Source organism: Cebus imitator, unplaced genomic scaffold, assembly GCF_001604975.1.
Source record: "Cebus imitator isolate Cc_AM_T3 unplaced genomic scaffold, Cebus_imitator-1.0 Scaffold180, whole genome shotgun sequence".
Taxonomy (NCBI): Eukaryota; Metazoa; Chordata; class Mammalia; order Primates; family Cebidae; genus Cebus; species Cebus imitator.
The window spans coordinates 1,500,920-1,518,764 of NW_016107495.1; the positions used below are offsets into that span (position 1 = coordinate 1,500,920).

Genomic DNA, 17,845 nt, shown 5'->3' on the forward strand with positions numbered 1-17,845 from the left:
TTGGTGTAGGCCATGGAAATAGAAAACATCCTGAGAAAGTCTGTGGACCCGTGTCTTTGGACAGGGCAATACCTGCTTGTGTTTGTCTAACAAATGTGTTCAAAACAATTTAAATGTGACTACACAACCTCACTTGAAAAATCATTCTTGTATTCGACAGCTTTCAGGATCATTTTCTAATTCTTCCTAGTTTTCTAGTTCCTTAGACCTAAGGGCTTTCATAACAAATCTTGAGGCTATACCTCAGGCTTTTAAAGAACCTTGGCATGCAAGATTGTTTTAGTCAAGATTGTTTCAGTCATAGTTGATGTATTTAATGGGCTATGTGCCCAGCACAGTGATGGGTGCTGGAAAAGTACTAAAATCCATTGTGGATTAAATGCTAAATAGTATGGCAGAATTTCTAAGTGCTGTTAGATTTTAAGAAGGGGTTTGAAGAAAGCTCCACTCTGAAGGGAGTCCTTATAGAATGAGCCAGATTTACAAAAAGAAGGCAGGCCTCAAAGAATAAAGACACAGGAGGAAGAAGGACTGGAGTGAACTCATGAGACCATGAGTGGCTTTAAGGAGAAGGACATTTCCCCTTATTAACCAAGATAAAGCCATCAATATGAAACTTGAGGAGTCATAGTAATGCAGGTGTGCTCCCCCATGAATGTTGTCTGAGTGCCTAAAATGTGTTAGGCCCTATGCTAGGTGCTTTGCAATGTTTATGGGTCTTTCCTGAGGATGCAATGGAGAAACAGACGTGGTTCCTTCCCACTCTCAGTTTACAGCATAGCAGCGTGACAGGAGAAAGGTCTGAAACCGGACGAACTGTGAGCTTACTGGAAGGTTATTAGGAAAACATGGAAAATGCCACAAGATATGACGAGTTATGGCAAACTCCGAGATTCCAAGTCTTGACTCCTCCTTACATTACACACAAAATTAAATTCCAGCTAAAGTCTTGAATGTAAAATATAAAACAGTAAAATAATAAGATGAAAATTTTGATGAATATTTTTGTATAACCCCAGACAGGGAAAGCACAAGTCAGTAAACACAAAAAGCTGAAAAATTAACGGATTTTTAATTTTAAAAACATATTTATATGTCCAAAGACACTATAAATAAGGCCAAGTGAAAAAGTACAGATTTGGTGAAAATCCTTGTAATACATGTAAAAGATCCTCAGTATTCAAAGAATATCTTCAAACTGTTAGGAAAAAGACAAATCTAGGATAAAAATGAATAAAGATATAGACCTGCAATTTCAGAAAACGAAATGCACATGGTCAATAAGTAATAAACATATGAAAAGATGCTCAATGACTAGAAAATGTGTAATGCTCTTTGATTCAACAATCCTGCTCTCAGGAATCTCCTACAGAAGGAAAAGCTCCTATATTATAGGAATACAGGTACAAAGATGTTTATTGCTGCATTATTTCAAAGGCAAAAGACTGGAAACCATCTGATTGTCTATCAAATAGGATGAATAAACTTTGGCACATTCTTATTATGGAAAAGTATGCAGCTATTAATGAGAAAAGTCTATATGTACACACTTGGAGAAATGTCCATTAGTTACGCCAAAAAAGGAGGTTTCAGTGTCCGTGATCCCATTTGGGGGAAAATACTGAGACCAACTCTGCTGTAGAGACCCAACCCAGGGGGTACTGAAAGAATTAAGCAGCAGACACAAAGAGTGCAAAGCGGGACTATCAGTGGGCTAACAGCCTTCCAAGCTGAGAGCCTCAGGGGGCTAACAGCATTTCGGGCTGAGAGCCTTGAGCAGACGCTGACCCACGTATTTATTCTCTCTGAACAGGTGATTATTATTAACAAGTAGGTGTCCTGGATTTTGTCAGAACAATGATAAACTAGGCAGGCAGCTGATAACTGCTTTACACTAATCAGACAAACTAGAAAACATTCTCCACGAGGGAGCCACAGGTGCAGGGTCACATATCCCATGCTTAAAGAACTAGTTTAACTGGTGTATGATATACATATACTGTTTACTACTTTAGAACACCCTGAGCAGTTTTCCACTTGGGGGCCAGCTCGGTTTTCCTTACCATCATTCTCGGCAAACAATATAGTCCATTATACACTCAGCATGAAAAGAAATAGAATGAAAAAAGACAAATACCTATCTATATGAGCATATGTGTATTTTTTTAAAGAACGTAGAGAAAAATGAAGGATATGTATCAAATTGTGAATATTTGGTTTTCTTATGTGCAAGGTACAGGGACAGTGGTCTTTTTTTCTTTATGTACTTTCATATTGTTTGATTTGCTATAAACTTATAATATTTTTCCAAAAAAGTTGAAGATAATAAAAGTATGACTAGGTTAGCCATACATCTGTGCCTCCCTACCTTGCACCCTGACCAGAGCGGAGGCACAAGGTGGAAGGGAGACATTCTGGCATCGCTGATAGAAATCAGGTCTACCTACTCCTCTGTGAGCTAGCAGGGTAGTTTTGGCTGCAGACAACGGTTTTTAGAAAGTTTAAAAAAAATATTGTACCTACACCTGAAAACACTCTTAAAATCACTTAAATTACTTTTCACTATAGCCAAGGCCAGGGAAACAGGGCTTGGTAGAACTGTGTGTGCTGGAAGCATTATTTAGGAAGCAATGATTTTCACACTTGATTATCCTTCATTCTCAGGGCTACATTATGCTTGCTTTTTTCTTTCTTTGTTTTGAGACACAGTCTCACTCTGTCACCAGGCTGGAGTGCAGTAGCATAATCATAGCTCACTGGTGCATTGATCTCCCAGGCTCAAGCAATCCTTCCACCTCAGCCTCCCAAGTAGCTGGGACTACAGGTGTGCACCACCACACACAGCTAATCTTTTTATTTTTTGCAGAGATGAGGTTGGGCAGGCACAGTGGCTCACGTCTGTAATCCCAGCACACTGGAAGCAAGACCAGTCTGGGCAACATGGCAAAGCTCTGTCTCTACAAAAACAAAAATTAGCCAGACATTGTGGTATGTGCCTGCAGTCCTAGCTACTCGGGAGGCTGATGCAGGAGAATCACCTGAGGCTGGGATGTCAAGCCTGCAGTGAGCCATGATCATGTCACTGCACTCCAGCCTGGGCAACAGAGTGAGATCCTGTCCAAATGAACAAACAAAACAAATAAATAGATGAGGGTCTTCCCATGTTGTCCAGGCTGGTCTCAAACTCCTGGGCTCAAGGGATCCTCTGCCTTGGCCTCCCAAAGTGCTGGGGTTACAGGTAAGAGCCACTGTGCCTGGCCTACACACTGTGTTGATAGAGAATAGAAGATAAGTCCTTTCTATATTAAAAATTGTGGGGTTCTCAACAAAGAAAACTCAAGACTAGATGGCTTCACTAGAGAATTCCTGCAAATATTTAAGTAAGAAGTAATCCTAATTCTATATAAATTCTTTCAGAAAATAGAAGAACCAGGGAAATACTTTATAAGGCTAGCATCACCATGATACCAAAACCAAAAGATGACATTGCAAGAAAAGAAAACAAAAAAGATCAATACTTTTTGTGAATATAGATGTAAAAACCTTAACTGTTTAAAGCAAATTACATAAATATATGAGTATATATATATATATGATAATACTCATGACTAAGTAGAATTTATCTCAGGAATGCAAGATTGATTTAATATTCAAAAAAATCAATGTAATTCAGTATATTAAAAACCTTATGATTATGTCAACAGGAGGTGGAAAAGCATTTGACAAAATTCTGCATTTATTCATGATAAAAGTTAAGCAAATTTAGAAAGAAGGTATAACTTGATCTTTTTGATAAAGAGCATTTATACAAAATCTACAGCTAACATCATACTCAACCAGAAAGACTGAATGCTTTCTCCCTAATATTGGGAACAAATCAAAGATGTCTGTTCTCACTACTTCTACTTAACATTGTACTGGATTGCCTAGCCAGTGCAAAAGGACAGGGGGAGAAAAAAAAAGGCATAGAGATTTGTAGATGACATAATGACCTATGTAGAAAATCCTAAGAAGTTCAGCAGAAAAAGCTACTAGAAATAGTGGGTTTAGCAAGGTAACAGGACACAAGGTCACTATGAAAAAAATTGTATTTCTATATATTAGCAATGAGTAAGAACTCAAAGTTATCAAAACATTTGCAACAACATTTTAAAAATGAAGTATTTAAGGCTGAATTTAACTGAATATGTGTGAGATCTAGCCACTCTTGCTAAGGAAAGTAAAAGAAAAATTAAAGAAAAACAAATGATGAGAGTTTCATTCATTGGAAAACTCAATATTCTTAAGATATCAGTTCTCCCCAAATTGATCTATAGATTAATGCAATCCCAATAAAAATCCCAGGTGGCAATTGTTATAAATTAATAAACGGATTTTAAAATGTATATGGAAATGCAAATTACCTAAAATAGCCAAAACAGTTTTGAAAAAGAAAGTTGGAGGATATAAACTATCTGATTTCAAGGCTTACCATAAGCTACAGTAATTAGACAGTGAGATACTGACATAAGGATAGACATGTAGCTCACTTGTAGCAGACTCCTGATACAGACCAACAAATATATGGTCAACTTATTTCCAACAAAGGTATAGGTTGAGTATCCCTTATCTGAAATACTTGGGATCAGAGATATCTTGGATTTAAGACTTTTTTTTGTTTGTTTTGGAATATTTGCATTATACTCACTCACTGGTTGAGCATCTCATATCCAAAAATTTGAAATCTTTTTTTTTTTTTTTCTGAGATGGAGTTTCACTCTTGTTGCCCAGGCTAAAGTGCAATGGCATGATCTCAGCTCCACAATCCCCCTGGGTTCAAGCAATCCTCCCACTTCAGCCTCCCAAGTAGCTGGGAGTACAGATGTATGCCACACCCTTTCTCTGTGTCTGGTTTGGAAGACATTGATCCCAGCAGTCTTCTTTACTTTTTCAGGCCTTCATTCAAAACCCTTTGCTTTCTTTCTTTAGAACGCCCTGCTCTTTATGATATCTTCCCAGAGTACCTCATTTTGCCAAAGCTACTCAAAACACTTCAACAACCTATGCTTAACCTAACAATTCCCACAAAAGGTCAGCATTCTATTTCCTGTTTGCCTTGGTATAGAGCGGAGTACAGATTAAATGATCAAGTCCACATCAAGAAAGGGCTCTTCTTGCAATTAGGTTGATTCATTCACAAAATGCAAAAGCAATTTATTTAAAGGATTCTGAGAATAGATAAATTGTTAATAGTCACATTAAATTTTATTAAGAATCCACAAGTCTATACTGATAGAAAATAAACACTGGAGAAAGAAAAATTCTTCCTTACAGTGGAAAGCCAACTAGTAGAAACATTTAAAAAGTCACTATTCTGCAAATATCAAAGTACTATGATGTATTAACACTGCTGGGTAAAGGTAGGATGAGGGTAGGATATTAACAAGTTACAAATGATCCCCCCACAGATTGTTTTAATTACAGAGGCAGAAAGAATAACTGTACAGTTGAGAAACCTGGTGGGCACCACCTTAACCAAGTAATCAACAGTAGCATCACCAATAATAAGAGAAAGTGACACCACATGTTCCCTGATGTGGGGCCTGGAGAAGGACATAATGTCACTGATTAATGTATAAGACAGACCTAAATTGACCTACATTCTACAAAACAATGAGCTTGTGCTGTTCAAAAAATATCAATATCATGAAAGATAACATTGTTTAAGGACCTGTTTCATATTAAAAGAGACTAAGGCAACACATAGTCTTGGATTGGATCCTGAACCCAAAATTATTAAAAAAAAAACCAACACCATTCAGACATTATTGGACCGTACATGTAAGATTATCTCCATGTTAAACTTCGTGAATATATAATTATACTGTATTTTTGTTATGTCTTCTTTTTCAGGAGACATATCCTGAAGTGTTAAGAGGTAGAGTCATGTCTGCGACTTACTCTCAAATCGAAAAAAGGATGATATTTATGTATTTTGAGAGATAGCAATAAAACAAATGTGGTAAAATGCTAATATCGGCGAAATTAAGTGAAGAATTTATAGGATTACTGCAACTTTTCTGTAAGCTTTACTTTTTAAATAGAAAAATTTTATTAAAGAAGTTTAAAAAATGCCAAGTGTGAGAAAGAATCAGTATTAGTAACTCTCTGTGAATTTGCAAATGGGACGATTTCTGCCCCGGAATGATTTCTCTCTTTCTTTTTAATTAAGTGGACATCTGCTACAAGTTGGGGTAGACTGAAGAGAAGCTCCTCTCACCTCATTGAGGCAGTTTTCGTTATAACCATGAACTAGACAATGACACACCCATGAACATTGAGAGGATTGGAAGGAACACTTTCTAGCTGACAGTGATTGCCAAAAAACTGAGGCCTGGGATGTTAGTGGCAGCCCTGTTGTGATGGTATCCAGCGCCCTATGCCAGGACCACAGCTGGTTTCTTCTGTTTTCAACCAAGAACCATGACAGAGGCAATCTCCATGCGTAAAACTCTTATGAGAGGTCAGAAATCGTGTCCATGTCTTTCCCTGCTGACTCCTTAGAGTTTTACAATCCCTTGAAAGTACTGTGCATTCAATTAATGCTTGCCGATGGACTGTCTCTCAGTTGCCCCAGTCTCTACCTTCTCACCAGATGTGAGATGCAGAGGTTCCGTGTTTTTCTTCACAAAGAGGGCTCATTGGGCTACTGAGCCTCAAACCACAAAGAAGCAGGGAGGCTCCTGGCTGACACAGGCCTTTGGGTCAAAAACAAGAAGGCTGATCTGAAAAGTCACATTACATCCAACAATGGAAAAACTCTTTGAAATTTAAACACAAAAGGTTTGGCAAAAAGCCTTCTACGCTTTGCAGAGGAGTGGAAGGGTAAGGAAAAGAGTGAGCTTTTACTGTTTGCTCTGCATCAAGAGGCAGCAAAGCTGGGTATTTATATACACATACAACACTGACCTCATTTCATCTTCACACTGACCCCCCACCACCCTCTACTGAAACTTGAGGGAGCTGAGTCTCAGAAACATCCAGTAATTTGTCCAGAGTCACGGAGCTTGTAAATGGCAGAGCTGCCCTTTGCACCCAGACCAAGTGATTCCTGCTGTCATCACATTACACCACCAGATGAAGGTTTGGGGCAAGCAGGCAAGAAGGGAGGGGAAAAGGAAGGAAATCAAGCTGAAAAGAATCTCCCTCCCTTTTGACGTCCTGTAATCTCTTTGTATTTCTCTTAGGACTCTGAATTCATTGTGCTGAACATTTTACGTACAATCCTACTCTCTGAGACAATTTGAAAACTCTTTAGGGCAGGGACCACTTCTCTGTCCCCTCTCTCCTGCTGCCTTGTCCCTTGCTTTGAGTTGACCTGACTTATTGGTCCTGGCTCTATCATGTTCTTCTCTTCCCATGATCTCTTCTAAGGTGACCAGATGGCCCTTGCTGAACTACATGTGACTTTCTTTTGTGTTAGTGAAAATGAGGGTTAGGTTGCCATGGCCCAGAGTTACTTGATATTCTCATTGTTGAATCTATTTATACCACAAAGCTTTCAAGTGCCAATAAATTACTTGGCTGTTGATTCACATCTTCAGTATAACTATTTTTATACACTGGTATAATTTTTTTAAATGGAAAGTGCTTAAAAGTAGAAGCTGTATTGTATCACTGTGATTTTCCTGTAAGTCAATTACTTTCCAATCAATCATTCTTGGAATAATGAAATAGTTCTCATTGATACAACATGATGGTTTTAACCTTTTACCGAAAATTATTTTTGTGACAAAAGGGGTGATGGCATAATTCATCTTCCTTCAATATAATACCCATGTGGCTACTACCCTTTGCCTTCTCACAGTGATTTCCTCTTAAGGAAGAGCTGCTCTTATGGAATGGGTGTGGCATCTGAAACCTCTGCCTTTCTGAGGGGTTTGGCATTGCTGGGTTCTGAGTTCTGGTGGTGCCCATGGAGGAAGCTGGAGAATCAGGGAAGTGAAAGGACAGCAAAACACGCCCCATGGAATACCTGAGCCTTCTGGCGGGGGTAGGAGGGTTGGCGGGGCATGGAGGATTGAGGACTTGGCAGTGCTGGTGAGAGATGACACTCATGAGCAGCTGGGTGTGAGTCTGGGTGGGCAGCCTCTGCTGCTAGGGACTGAGGCAATGTTGCCATGGGGTGGCTGTTTTCTCATTTCCCTTCCCCTCGATTTCAGACAATTCTGTCTGCCCACAGTTGCCCCACTCCCCTTTCCCTTCCCTTGTCCCTTGTCTGCTTGGCCCCTTGACTCTGGGCCCTGGGTCTGCTCCTTTACTGAAAGTACCCGACTCATGTCCCTGCTTCTCAAGGCTCTGTTCTCTAATAAACGCTGTGGAGCTGGCATAAATGCGTGACGTACCCAGCAGAGCATGCCTACGTGTAAAGCTGAGTCCACTGGTCTCTAGTGGCTTTTGTTTTGAGGCTCTGCTTGGAGTCAGGCTCTCTGCTGAGTGTTTTGCATGTGATGGCCTTCATTTTCATTAGAACCCGGGGGAGGTAGGCTTATTTGGGGCTGTGGTGTATGGTTAGGCAAAGTGGCATTGCGCAAGGGTGCCTAGCTGAGGGCTGAGAGTGGGCTGTGGGCCATGGCCAGCTGACCATGCTGTGAGCCTATCCAGAGGGGCACCTTCTTCTATAATAATTTACACAGAGTGTCACAGGGGTCAGCAGCAACCCTGGGCCATCCTTATTTTATGCTGAGGAAACTGGGATTCAAGAAGGTTAAATCATTTGCCCAGTGTAAAGGAAAGGTGGTAAATGGCAGTTGAGATTTGTACCAAGGTCATCTGTGCAGGAATCCAGCAGCAGAGCAGATGGAGAAGCTATTCTGGGGGAAAGAGACTGCCCACATTTTCCCATTTCCCCATGGGAAGGCTGATGTTTTCTGCAGTGATGAAGAATGACAGGGATGGAGGGAAGGCTGTGAAGCTCTACTGAAGCTCCACTGCATGAGGGGCCCATTTTCCTCTGTGTGCTTGGGGCTGGAGCAGAGAACATGAACTAGTGTGGTCCTGGGCAGGTGTGGGGGAGAGCAGGGGTACAAAGGAATCAAAGGTTTCGTGAAAGAATATTTCAGATGAACAACCAGAGAGTCTGACCTGGATAAGGAAAGAAGAGAGGTCTGGAGGGGGTCAGTAGGCAAAGAGAAAGTGCAGGGAACTAAGGAAAGAAAACAGCACGGAAGAGGCAAAAGCCAGAGGCTGCTCAGAGAGGATGTAAGGTTTCTACCGCAGAACTGAAGTGATTCCAAGGAGGTACTAGCAATGTTCTGGAGGTTGTCATGGGAGGGGGAGCCTGCAGCGGAGTGGAGGTGAAGTGTCACTGGGGTTGAGGGCATCTAGGATCTATGAGACTTGATAACGGTTCATCCTTGCAGCACTGAAGCCATCTCACATCATGATAGCACCGGGGCAGAGAGAAAAATGGTTGTGGAGATGCCAAAGTCCTAGATAGACAGACATGGATCAGGAAAGGAAGCTGGGGTGTATGTAGCTATAGAGTTTCAGCTGCTATGAATATAATGGGTCCTAAATCAATATCTTTAGCTCAGACTCTCCTCTGTCTTTGGATTTGTGTATCTAACTACCGATGAGCCTGCTCAACCTGGCTCATGTCTCTTGCAGGCAACTCTAACTCAACATGGCTGGAATGAACCCAAAACTCTACCTTAACATGGGCCTCTTATTATGTCTTCAGCTTGTGGCACCTCCACACTGAAAACCTGGGGGTCTCCTGGGTATCTCCTTCCCATATAATCAATCACCAGTGGCTGAGTTTAAATCCTAAATATTTCTCAAATCTGCCCTCTCACCTCCACTCGTACCCCCACTGCCCCGCTCATGTTCACAGCACCTCAGAGGGCCACATTAACTTCCTAGCCAGTCTCCCTGCCTCCGGTCTGGACCCTCCCAACCCATCCTCTACACTATTGCAAATCTGTCCATGTGGCCTCCATGCCGTCAGCTTCTGAACATGGCACACGAGGTTCCCTAAACCACTTTTCCAGTTTCATCTCTTACTTCCTCCTATTCACTTAGGGAACTTACTTCTTCCTACTCACTTATGGGTCTCAGTACATGGAGACAACTCGGCTTGGACTTTTCCCTAGGCTAACTTCTATACTCATTTTTGAAGACTCAGCTTGGGTATTAACTTGGTCATCACGTATTTATTGCCTGGCACTATGTTCAAAGCACCATGCTGTCCCTGAAACTACCTGTCTCAGTCAGGTCCTCCCGGCTGCCCCCTGCCCTCCCCTTGAGGGTAGGATGATGGTCTTCATCACCTCCATGTCCTGAGACCTACTGCAAGGCCTGGACTGTAGCTGAGGGAGGCAGTGACTGAACCGAGAACTGTCAGGAGGATGGGTACTGAGCAATGAGGTAAGGAGCACACACTGTCCCAGGAATGCCCTGTAGGAGGATGACAATGGAACAGACTCGTGAAAGTCCTAGTTTGCCAAATTCCAGTTGATAGAAAAGGGGACAAGTTGGAGGAAATGATGGGCAAGAAGTGTAGCTGGGAAAAACCCCCAAGTGATGAAAATCCCCAAGGTAAGAACTTGTCAGGCAGCTCTAACAGATCCCAGACAATCTCACAAGAATGACGTCACCACCGAGCTTCACTTGTTAGGAATCCGTACCCACGCTGAATGAGTCACTACCCAAACTGCCGAGGGACCCTAACAGTTACAGCCCTTGCATTCCTCCTCAATGTCTTCATGCATTCCATCTCACAAGTGATGCCACTTTCTTCTCTTTTCAAAACCTCTCCCCACACAAAGCTATTCAGAGCCTACACTGTGGACATAATTCCTCAGCCATGCTTGTGGTTTTAGAAGCCAGGGAAAAGCAAATGGGATGAAACATGACTAAATTATAAGTCAATGCATTATTTCTTAAAAAAGAATATTACCAGGGGTTCAGAAAAGGGAGAGAGGGCAAATGTAAACCACCAGGGTCCCTGCTACCTCCCACCACCATACTGGGGCCACCAGATTCCACTCACAGGGTCAGCCTTGCTGGCTACACTGGGTTTAGGTCAGAATTTCTTCAAGGGAGAGTGTTTCAAGGAGGCTGTGCCAGCTGCTGAGATGGCTCACACTTAGGCTAGCCTGGAGGCCAGGCTTGCTCTGCGCTTACTTCCAAGTTCTAAAAATGGGGTTTTTGCCTTGTTCCTCTCTGCAGGAGGCTGAGGTGTGAGTATCCAGCTGACTGGGCCTGGAAATGTATAAGTCATTCTTTGTCCTCCAAGGGTTAATCACTGACAGGCAGGAGACACAGGTGTCAAATCAACCTGGTTTTAAGTCCTGCCTCTGTCCATTTTTGTAGCTGTGTCATCTTTTTTGTTTGTTTTTTGAGACAGGCTCTTGCTCTGTTACCCAGGTTGGGGTACAGTGGCGTGATCACGGCTCACTGCAGCCTCAACCTCCTGGTCCCAAGCAATCTTCCCATTTCAGCCTCCTCAGTAGCTGAGACTACAGGCACAGGCCACCACTCCTGGCTGGCTCTGTCATCTTTTAAGAATGGTAAATTCATTGCCTTTTCACTGGTAATGAGGCTCTTATGTCCTTTTTATTTCTATTCATACAACTGGATAAAGTGTTTTTTTTTTTCTTTAAACTGGGACAATGCAGTAAATGGTTTGGAGTCAGACAGACCTGGGTTTAAGTCCTGATTTCACCACTTACTAGCTGTGTGACCTCTGGCAAGTTACTCAGCTTTTCTGTGGGTTTATTTATCTGTACAATGGGAACTTACCTCATAGGGCTATTGTGAAGACAGAATTAGGTAATGTATGTGAAAAGGCTTAGCACAGTGCTTGGCACAGAGCAGGTGTTCAACAAAGGTGAGGCAGACAAAGATGGTATTATCTTGGTGGCCCCTTAGGTTGCTCAAGTTTTTGGCAGTGAAAGCCTATAACCTAGGTCAGAGGAGGACAGACAAGGCTTCTGAGAAACAAAGAAGGTCGCCATCCTAGGGCACAATCCATAGGATCGTGAGGCAAGGGGTTTATGCTGTGACTGTCGTTATGTTTTCAACACAGAGTAGAAGGATAAGGGTGGCCAGGAATGCACTTGGAGCCAGGAAGAGGTGAAGGCCAGCGTCCTGTGGCCCTTGTTTATGAGGGATGCCAGGCTCTAGAGAGTTCCAGCCATGGTCACCACTGTGTGCTGGAGTCTCTGAAATCCATTCTCCTCTGGGGAAGGTGGAGATGCATTATGAGACCTTCAGTGAGGTTGTAAGGAGGAGATGAAAGCAATGTACAGTCAAAAGTATAAAGGTGCTGTTGTCAGTGCAACACTAGGGAAGTCTGGTAAATTTCATGCTTTCATTTGGGGAGGAGGTGTAGAGGGGAACACTGAGAGAGGCTTCTGGGCAGAGGCCTAGAGCTGGGGCAGGTGAGGCCGCAGGATAGGATGGGAACAGGGTTACTGCCGGCAGGGACAGCCTGCACATCCTCAGCAATGCCAAGTTGATGGGGCATTCCACTGTCTACCACAGCTAGCCGGCCACTGGGCAGAGGGCTGCCACCCATGGAGACGAGATGTAGCAGAGGCTGGAGAACAGGGCAGGCAGGCTGAACAGATGATGCAGGAACAATGTGATTTTGGAGGATGTTCCTCTAGCAATGCAGTGCTAGAACCTGAGGTCAGGGCCTATCCTGATTAATGATGGATATAGGGTCGCCTGATCCACCTACCCCATGTGACCAACCTTACCACTCACAGAGTGAACAGAAGGGCTCTGCCTATAGCCTTCATTTCATCCAGGGCATGCATTCCCAACTGGGGCTATATCTCCCTAAAAGGAGTCAAAATCCATTCTTGGTGGGGATGCGTGGAAAAAAAATCTTAGACATTACATAAATGCTCTCCAAAGGGCCACAGTACACACACACACACACACACACACACACACAGAGATGGTGCCGACTCTAACTTATGACAGTTCGAGTTATAAGTTTTCAAGTTTATGACAGTGTGAAAGTGATACACATTCAGTACAAATTGTAATACAATGTTTGGTAGGTGTGTTAAGCAGTTCTTGCATTGCTATATAGAAATACCTGCTGGCTAATTTATAAAGAAAAGAGGTTTAACTGGCTCATGTTCTGCAGCTATACAAGCAGGGCACTGGCATCTGCTTGGTTTCTGAGGAGGCCTCAGGGAGCTTTCACTGATGGTGGAGGGCAAAGCAGGAGCAGGCATGGTACATGGGGAGAACGGCAGCAAGAGAGAGTGATGCAGAAGATGCCACACACTTTTGTTTTTGACACACGGCCTCACTCTGTCACCCACGGCTCATTGCAGCCTCAACCTCCTGAGCACAAGCCAGCCTCCTGCCTTAGTTTCCCGAGTAGCTGGGACTACAGGTATGTGCCATCTTACCCAGCTAATTTTTGTATTTTTTTTTTAGAGACAGTCTTGCTAGGTTGCCCATACTGGTCTTGAACTGCTACACTCAGGTGATCCACTTGCCTTGGCCTCCCAAAGTGCTGGGATTACAGGCATGAACCACTGTGCCTGTCGCCACACTTTTAAACAACCAGATCTCAAGAGAACTCACGGTTGCGAGGACAGCGGCAAGGGGACCGTGCTAAACCATTCATGAGAAATCCACCCCCATGATCCAGTCACCTCCCACCAGGCCCCACCTCCGACACTGGGGATTACAATTCAACATGAGATTTAATGGAGACAATGTCCCAACTATAGCAGTAGGTTAGTTGTATTAAATGAATTTTTGATTAATGATATTTTCAATTTACAGTTGGTTTATCAGAATGTAATCCCATTGTAGGTAAAGGAATGTGTGTGTGTACGTGGTATAACTGTGGTCTTAAAATTTCATGGGGGGAAGAGGAAGGGTGATTAGGGAAAAAAGTCTCATAAGTTTCCTTGTCGTGGGGTGATGCTAAAAAACAAAGTCTAAGAAACAATGAAGCAGGGCCTCTTGTCCCAAAGAACTACCAGTGGCCCAGTCAGGGTCCTATAGTGAGTTAAGAAGCCCTAGGCAGCAACTCTAAGTTCGATGCATGCTAACTCTGTCAGCCAGTTCCTCTCCCGTTTACCTCCATCTACAGTCTCCGTGGCTACCAGTGAGTCCTGGGGAAGCTCAGCCCCTGGAGTGAGGATTTTAACAAGAAGATGAGAACCAGCATGGCATGGCCTATCTTTCCCAAAGTGGGAAAGTGCAAAGGTTCTCCCCTATGCAGACAGGACTGAGTGGTCTGTTTGTGAACACACCATTGGGCACAATGCCACTTACACAAGAGCCCAGTTCCACAGCTCAAATCTGAATTTTTCTTTTTCTTTCTTTTCTCTTTAGAATATATTTTTATAGAGACAGGGTCTCTCTTTGTTGCCCAGGCTGGTCTCAAACTCCGAGCCTCAAGTGATCCTCCTGCCTTGGCCTCCCAAAGTACTGGGATTACAAGCACAAGTCACTTTACCCAGCCAAAATCTGAATTTTTCTAACCTCTCTTATCAGTGCATATTTCTGTCATAAGGATGAGATCACATCCTCTCCTCAGCCTCAACCTTCCAGCCTTCCCTAACCAGGTCAGTTTATGAGCATCATGAAGGCCTGTGAGAGTTCAGTTTTCTCTTTTTTTCTTTTTTCTTTTTAGACAAGAGTCTCGTTCTGTTGCCCAGGCTAGAGTGCAGTGGCGTGATCATGGCTCACTGCAACCTCCGCCTCCTGGGTTCAAGTGCTTCTCCTGCCTCAGCCTCCCAAGTAGCTGGGACTACAGGCATGTGCCACCAGGCCCGGCTATTTTTTTGTATTTTTTTTAGTAGAGATGGGGTTTCACCGTGTTAGCCAGGATAGTCTCAAATCTCCTGACCTTGTGATCTGCCCGCTTTGGCCTCGCAAAGTGCTGGGATTACAGGTGTGAGCCACCACGCCCGGCCAAGAGTTTGGTTTTCTAATCATTATTGTGTAAGTGCTCATTTTTTTCCTAAAGCAATCTGTAGGGATCACGACAAACCATTATGCTGCAAATGTCTGTGACTTTGCCTTCTACTACCAGCCACCTTGATTTCTGACATTTAAATTTCAATTATTAGCTGGGCATGGTGGCTCATGCCTGTAATCCCAGCACTTTGGGAGGCTGAAGTGGGAGGATTAGTTGAGGCCAAGAGTTTAAAACCAGCCTGGGCAACATGGTGAGACCCCGTCTCTACAAAAAATAAAAAAATTAGCTGGGTGTGGTGGCATGCACTTATAGTCCTGCCTACTTTCGAGGTGGAGGTGGGAGGATTGATTGAGTCAGGAGGTGGAAGTTGCAGTGAGACAAGATTGTGCCCCTGCTGGATTGTACCACTCCATCTTGGGTGACAGAGCAAGACTCTGTCTCAAAAAAAAAATTCAGTTATTAGTTTGAGATAATCCATTTTTTAATTACTCTGCAATTAGAAGACAGAGCAGGGGCCAGGTGCGACCACTCATGCCTGTAACCCTAGCACTTTGGGAAGCCAAGGTGGGCAGATCACTTGAGGTCAGAAGTTCAAGACCAGCCTGACTGACATGGCAAAATCCTGTCTCCACACACACAAAAAAAGTACAAAAAAATTAGCTGGGTGTGGGGGTGTGGTGTCATGCACTTGTAATCCCAGCTACTCAGGAGGCTGAGGCAGGAGAATCACTTGAATCTGGGAGGCGGAGGTTGCAGTAAGCTGAGATCGTGCCACTGCACTCCAGCCTGGGTGATGGAGCGAGACTCTGTCTAAAAAAAAAAAAAAAAGCAAGTATTTTCTGGCTTAATCTATTTCAAATGACCACTTTTATTGAATCAAGTCTGAAACTACATGCAGCAAAGTTTTGATATTATATTTGCTTCCATCTTTTAAGTAGGTACAATTTTTTTTCTTGGCTCTATAATTCATTAGCTACCGGATTAAAAAAACCAGCTTTGAGATACGATTAATATACATATAATATACCCATTTAAAGTGTACAATTCAATGTTCTTTAGTATAGTTACAGAGTTGAGCAACCATCACCACAATCTAATTTTAGAAATTTTCATCCCCGGAAAGAAACCTCATACTCATTAACAGCCACTCCCCATTTCTCCCCACCACCCCGGACCTAGGAACCACTTATCTACTTTGTCTCTAGAGAGTCCTTAAGTGGGGACACATTTTTGAGCAAAATCACTTCATATTCTAATTCTATAGTTAACCAATAGCTTATTGTTCCATAATTATCCAATAATATAACCATAATTAACCAATTATTAATATATTCACACCTAATCTTGATTTTAGCTGGCATTTTGTGTGAAGAATGAAGCTGGTGTTGGCCAGGTGGTGGCAAATTTCTGTGTTACTGAAACTTCATTCCCAGTAAGCACTGAGGCAACAGGTTTAAGCTTCCTTCCTGCCCAGAAGTGTTCACTAAAGAGTTTGTAAAGTTTTCAAATTAAATTATAAATATACCAGGAGCTTGCTGTTTAAGAATTCCTGACTAGTTACAGTGGCTCAAGCCTACAGGCTTGAGACCAGTGCTGGTCTCATCCCAGCACTTTGGGAGGCCGAGGCAGGCAGATTGCTTGAGCTCAGGAGTTTGAAACCAGCCTGAGCAAGATGGCAAAACCTTGTCTCTACAAAGAAATGTGAAACTTAGCCAGGCGTGGTGGTGCACGTGTGTGGTCCCAGGTACTCTGGAGGCTGAGGTAGGAGGATTATTAGATCCCAGAAAGTTGAGGCTGCAGTGAGCTGTATATTCTAGCCTGGGTGACAGAGTGAGATCTTGTCTTAAAGAAAAAAAAAAAAAAAGAATTTCTATGATGAAGTTGTTTGTAAAGGCTAATCTCCAAGGTAAAAATCCATCTACATTCTTCTTGAACACAGGTACATTCAAGGGTGTCTAATCTTTTGGCTTCCCTGGGCCACAATGGAATAATTTTCTTGGGCCACACATAAAATACACTAACAGTAGCTGATGAGGTTAAAAAAAAAAACCAGAAAAATTCTCATAATGTTTTAAGGAAGTTTACAAATTTTTGTTGGGCTGCATTCAAAGCTGTTCTGGGTTGCATGCAGCCCCTGGGTTGTGGGTTGGACAAACTTGCATTAACTGCTTTGGTTTGTAAATCTTGTTTCCATAGATGTGATTTTCTGGAGGGCTTTTCTTTTCTGTCTCTGCAGTGATTATTGTGTGACAATGAGCACTGAACTTCCTCTTTGAAGGTCCAGACACCCCTGCACAGGGATAAAATGATGGTTTTAGGACAGACCCTTGCACTGCTGGTGTGTGCCATGTTCCAGGCATGAGAGCTTCAGTATCCACACAACATAGTTGGTCCCGAAGGCTCATTTCCGAGCTTTCCTGGGTCCTTGTAGGGAGCAGCAAGTTTGAAAAGCGATATATTTTTCTTTTTATTTATTTTTTTTTTGAGACTGAGTCTCACTCTGTTGCCCAGGCTGGTGTGCAGTGGCACGATCTCAGCTCACTGCAACCTCTGCCTTTTGGGTTCAAGTGATTCTCCTGCCTCAGCCTCCCAAGTAGCTGGGATTACAAGCGCGTGCCACCATGCGTGGCTAATTTTTGTATTTTTAATAGAGATGGGGTTTCACCATATAGGCCAGGCTTGTCTCAAACCTCTGACCTCAAGTAATCTGCCCACATCAGCCTCGCAAAGTGCTAGGATTACAGGCGTGAGCCACCGTGCCCTGCCAAAAAATGGATATATTTTTCTTTTTTTTGAGACAGGATTTCACACTGTTGCCCAGGCTGGAGTGCAATGGCACAATCTCAGCTCACCGTAGGCTCAACCTCCTGCGCTCAAGCGATCCTCCTATCTCAGCCTCCC

At 43.0% G+C, this 17,845-nt stretch overlaps 1 protein-coding gene across 2 annotated transcripts in view; it reads right to left on the minus strand.

Moving 5' to 3' along the window:
- Positions 1-17,845, minus strand: part of RBKS (ribokinase) — a 98,725-nt gene that overhangs the window by 2,309 nt on the left and 78,571 nt on the right. Inside the window, exon 8 of one of the 2 annotated variants that reach the window (XM_017545677.2) lies at positions 17,004-17,234. The exons of the other annotated variant lie outside the window; for it this stretch is intronic. Coding sequence (XP_017401166.1) covers positions 17,184-17,234 — 51 coding nt within the window. The 3' untranslated portion in view covers positions 17,004-17,183. Of the gene's footprint in view, positions 1-17,003; positions 17,235-17,845 lie in introns of those variants that run through there. 2 annotated transcript variants of the gene reach the window in all.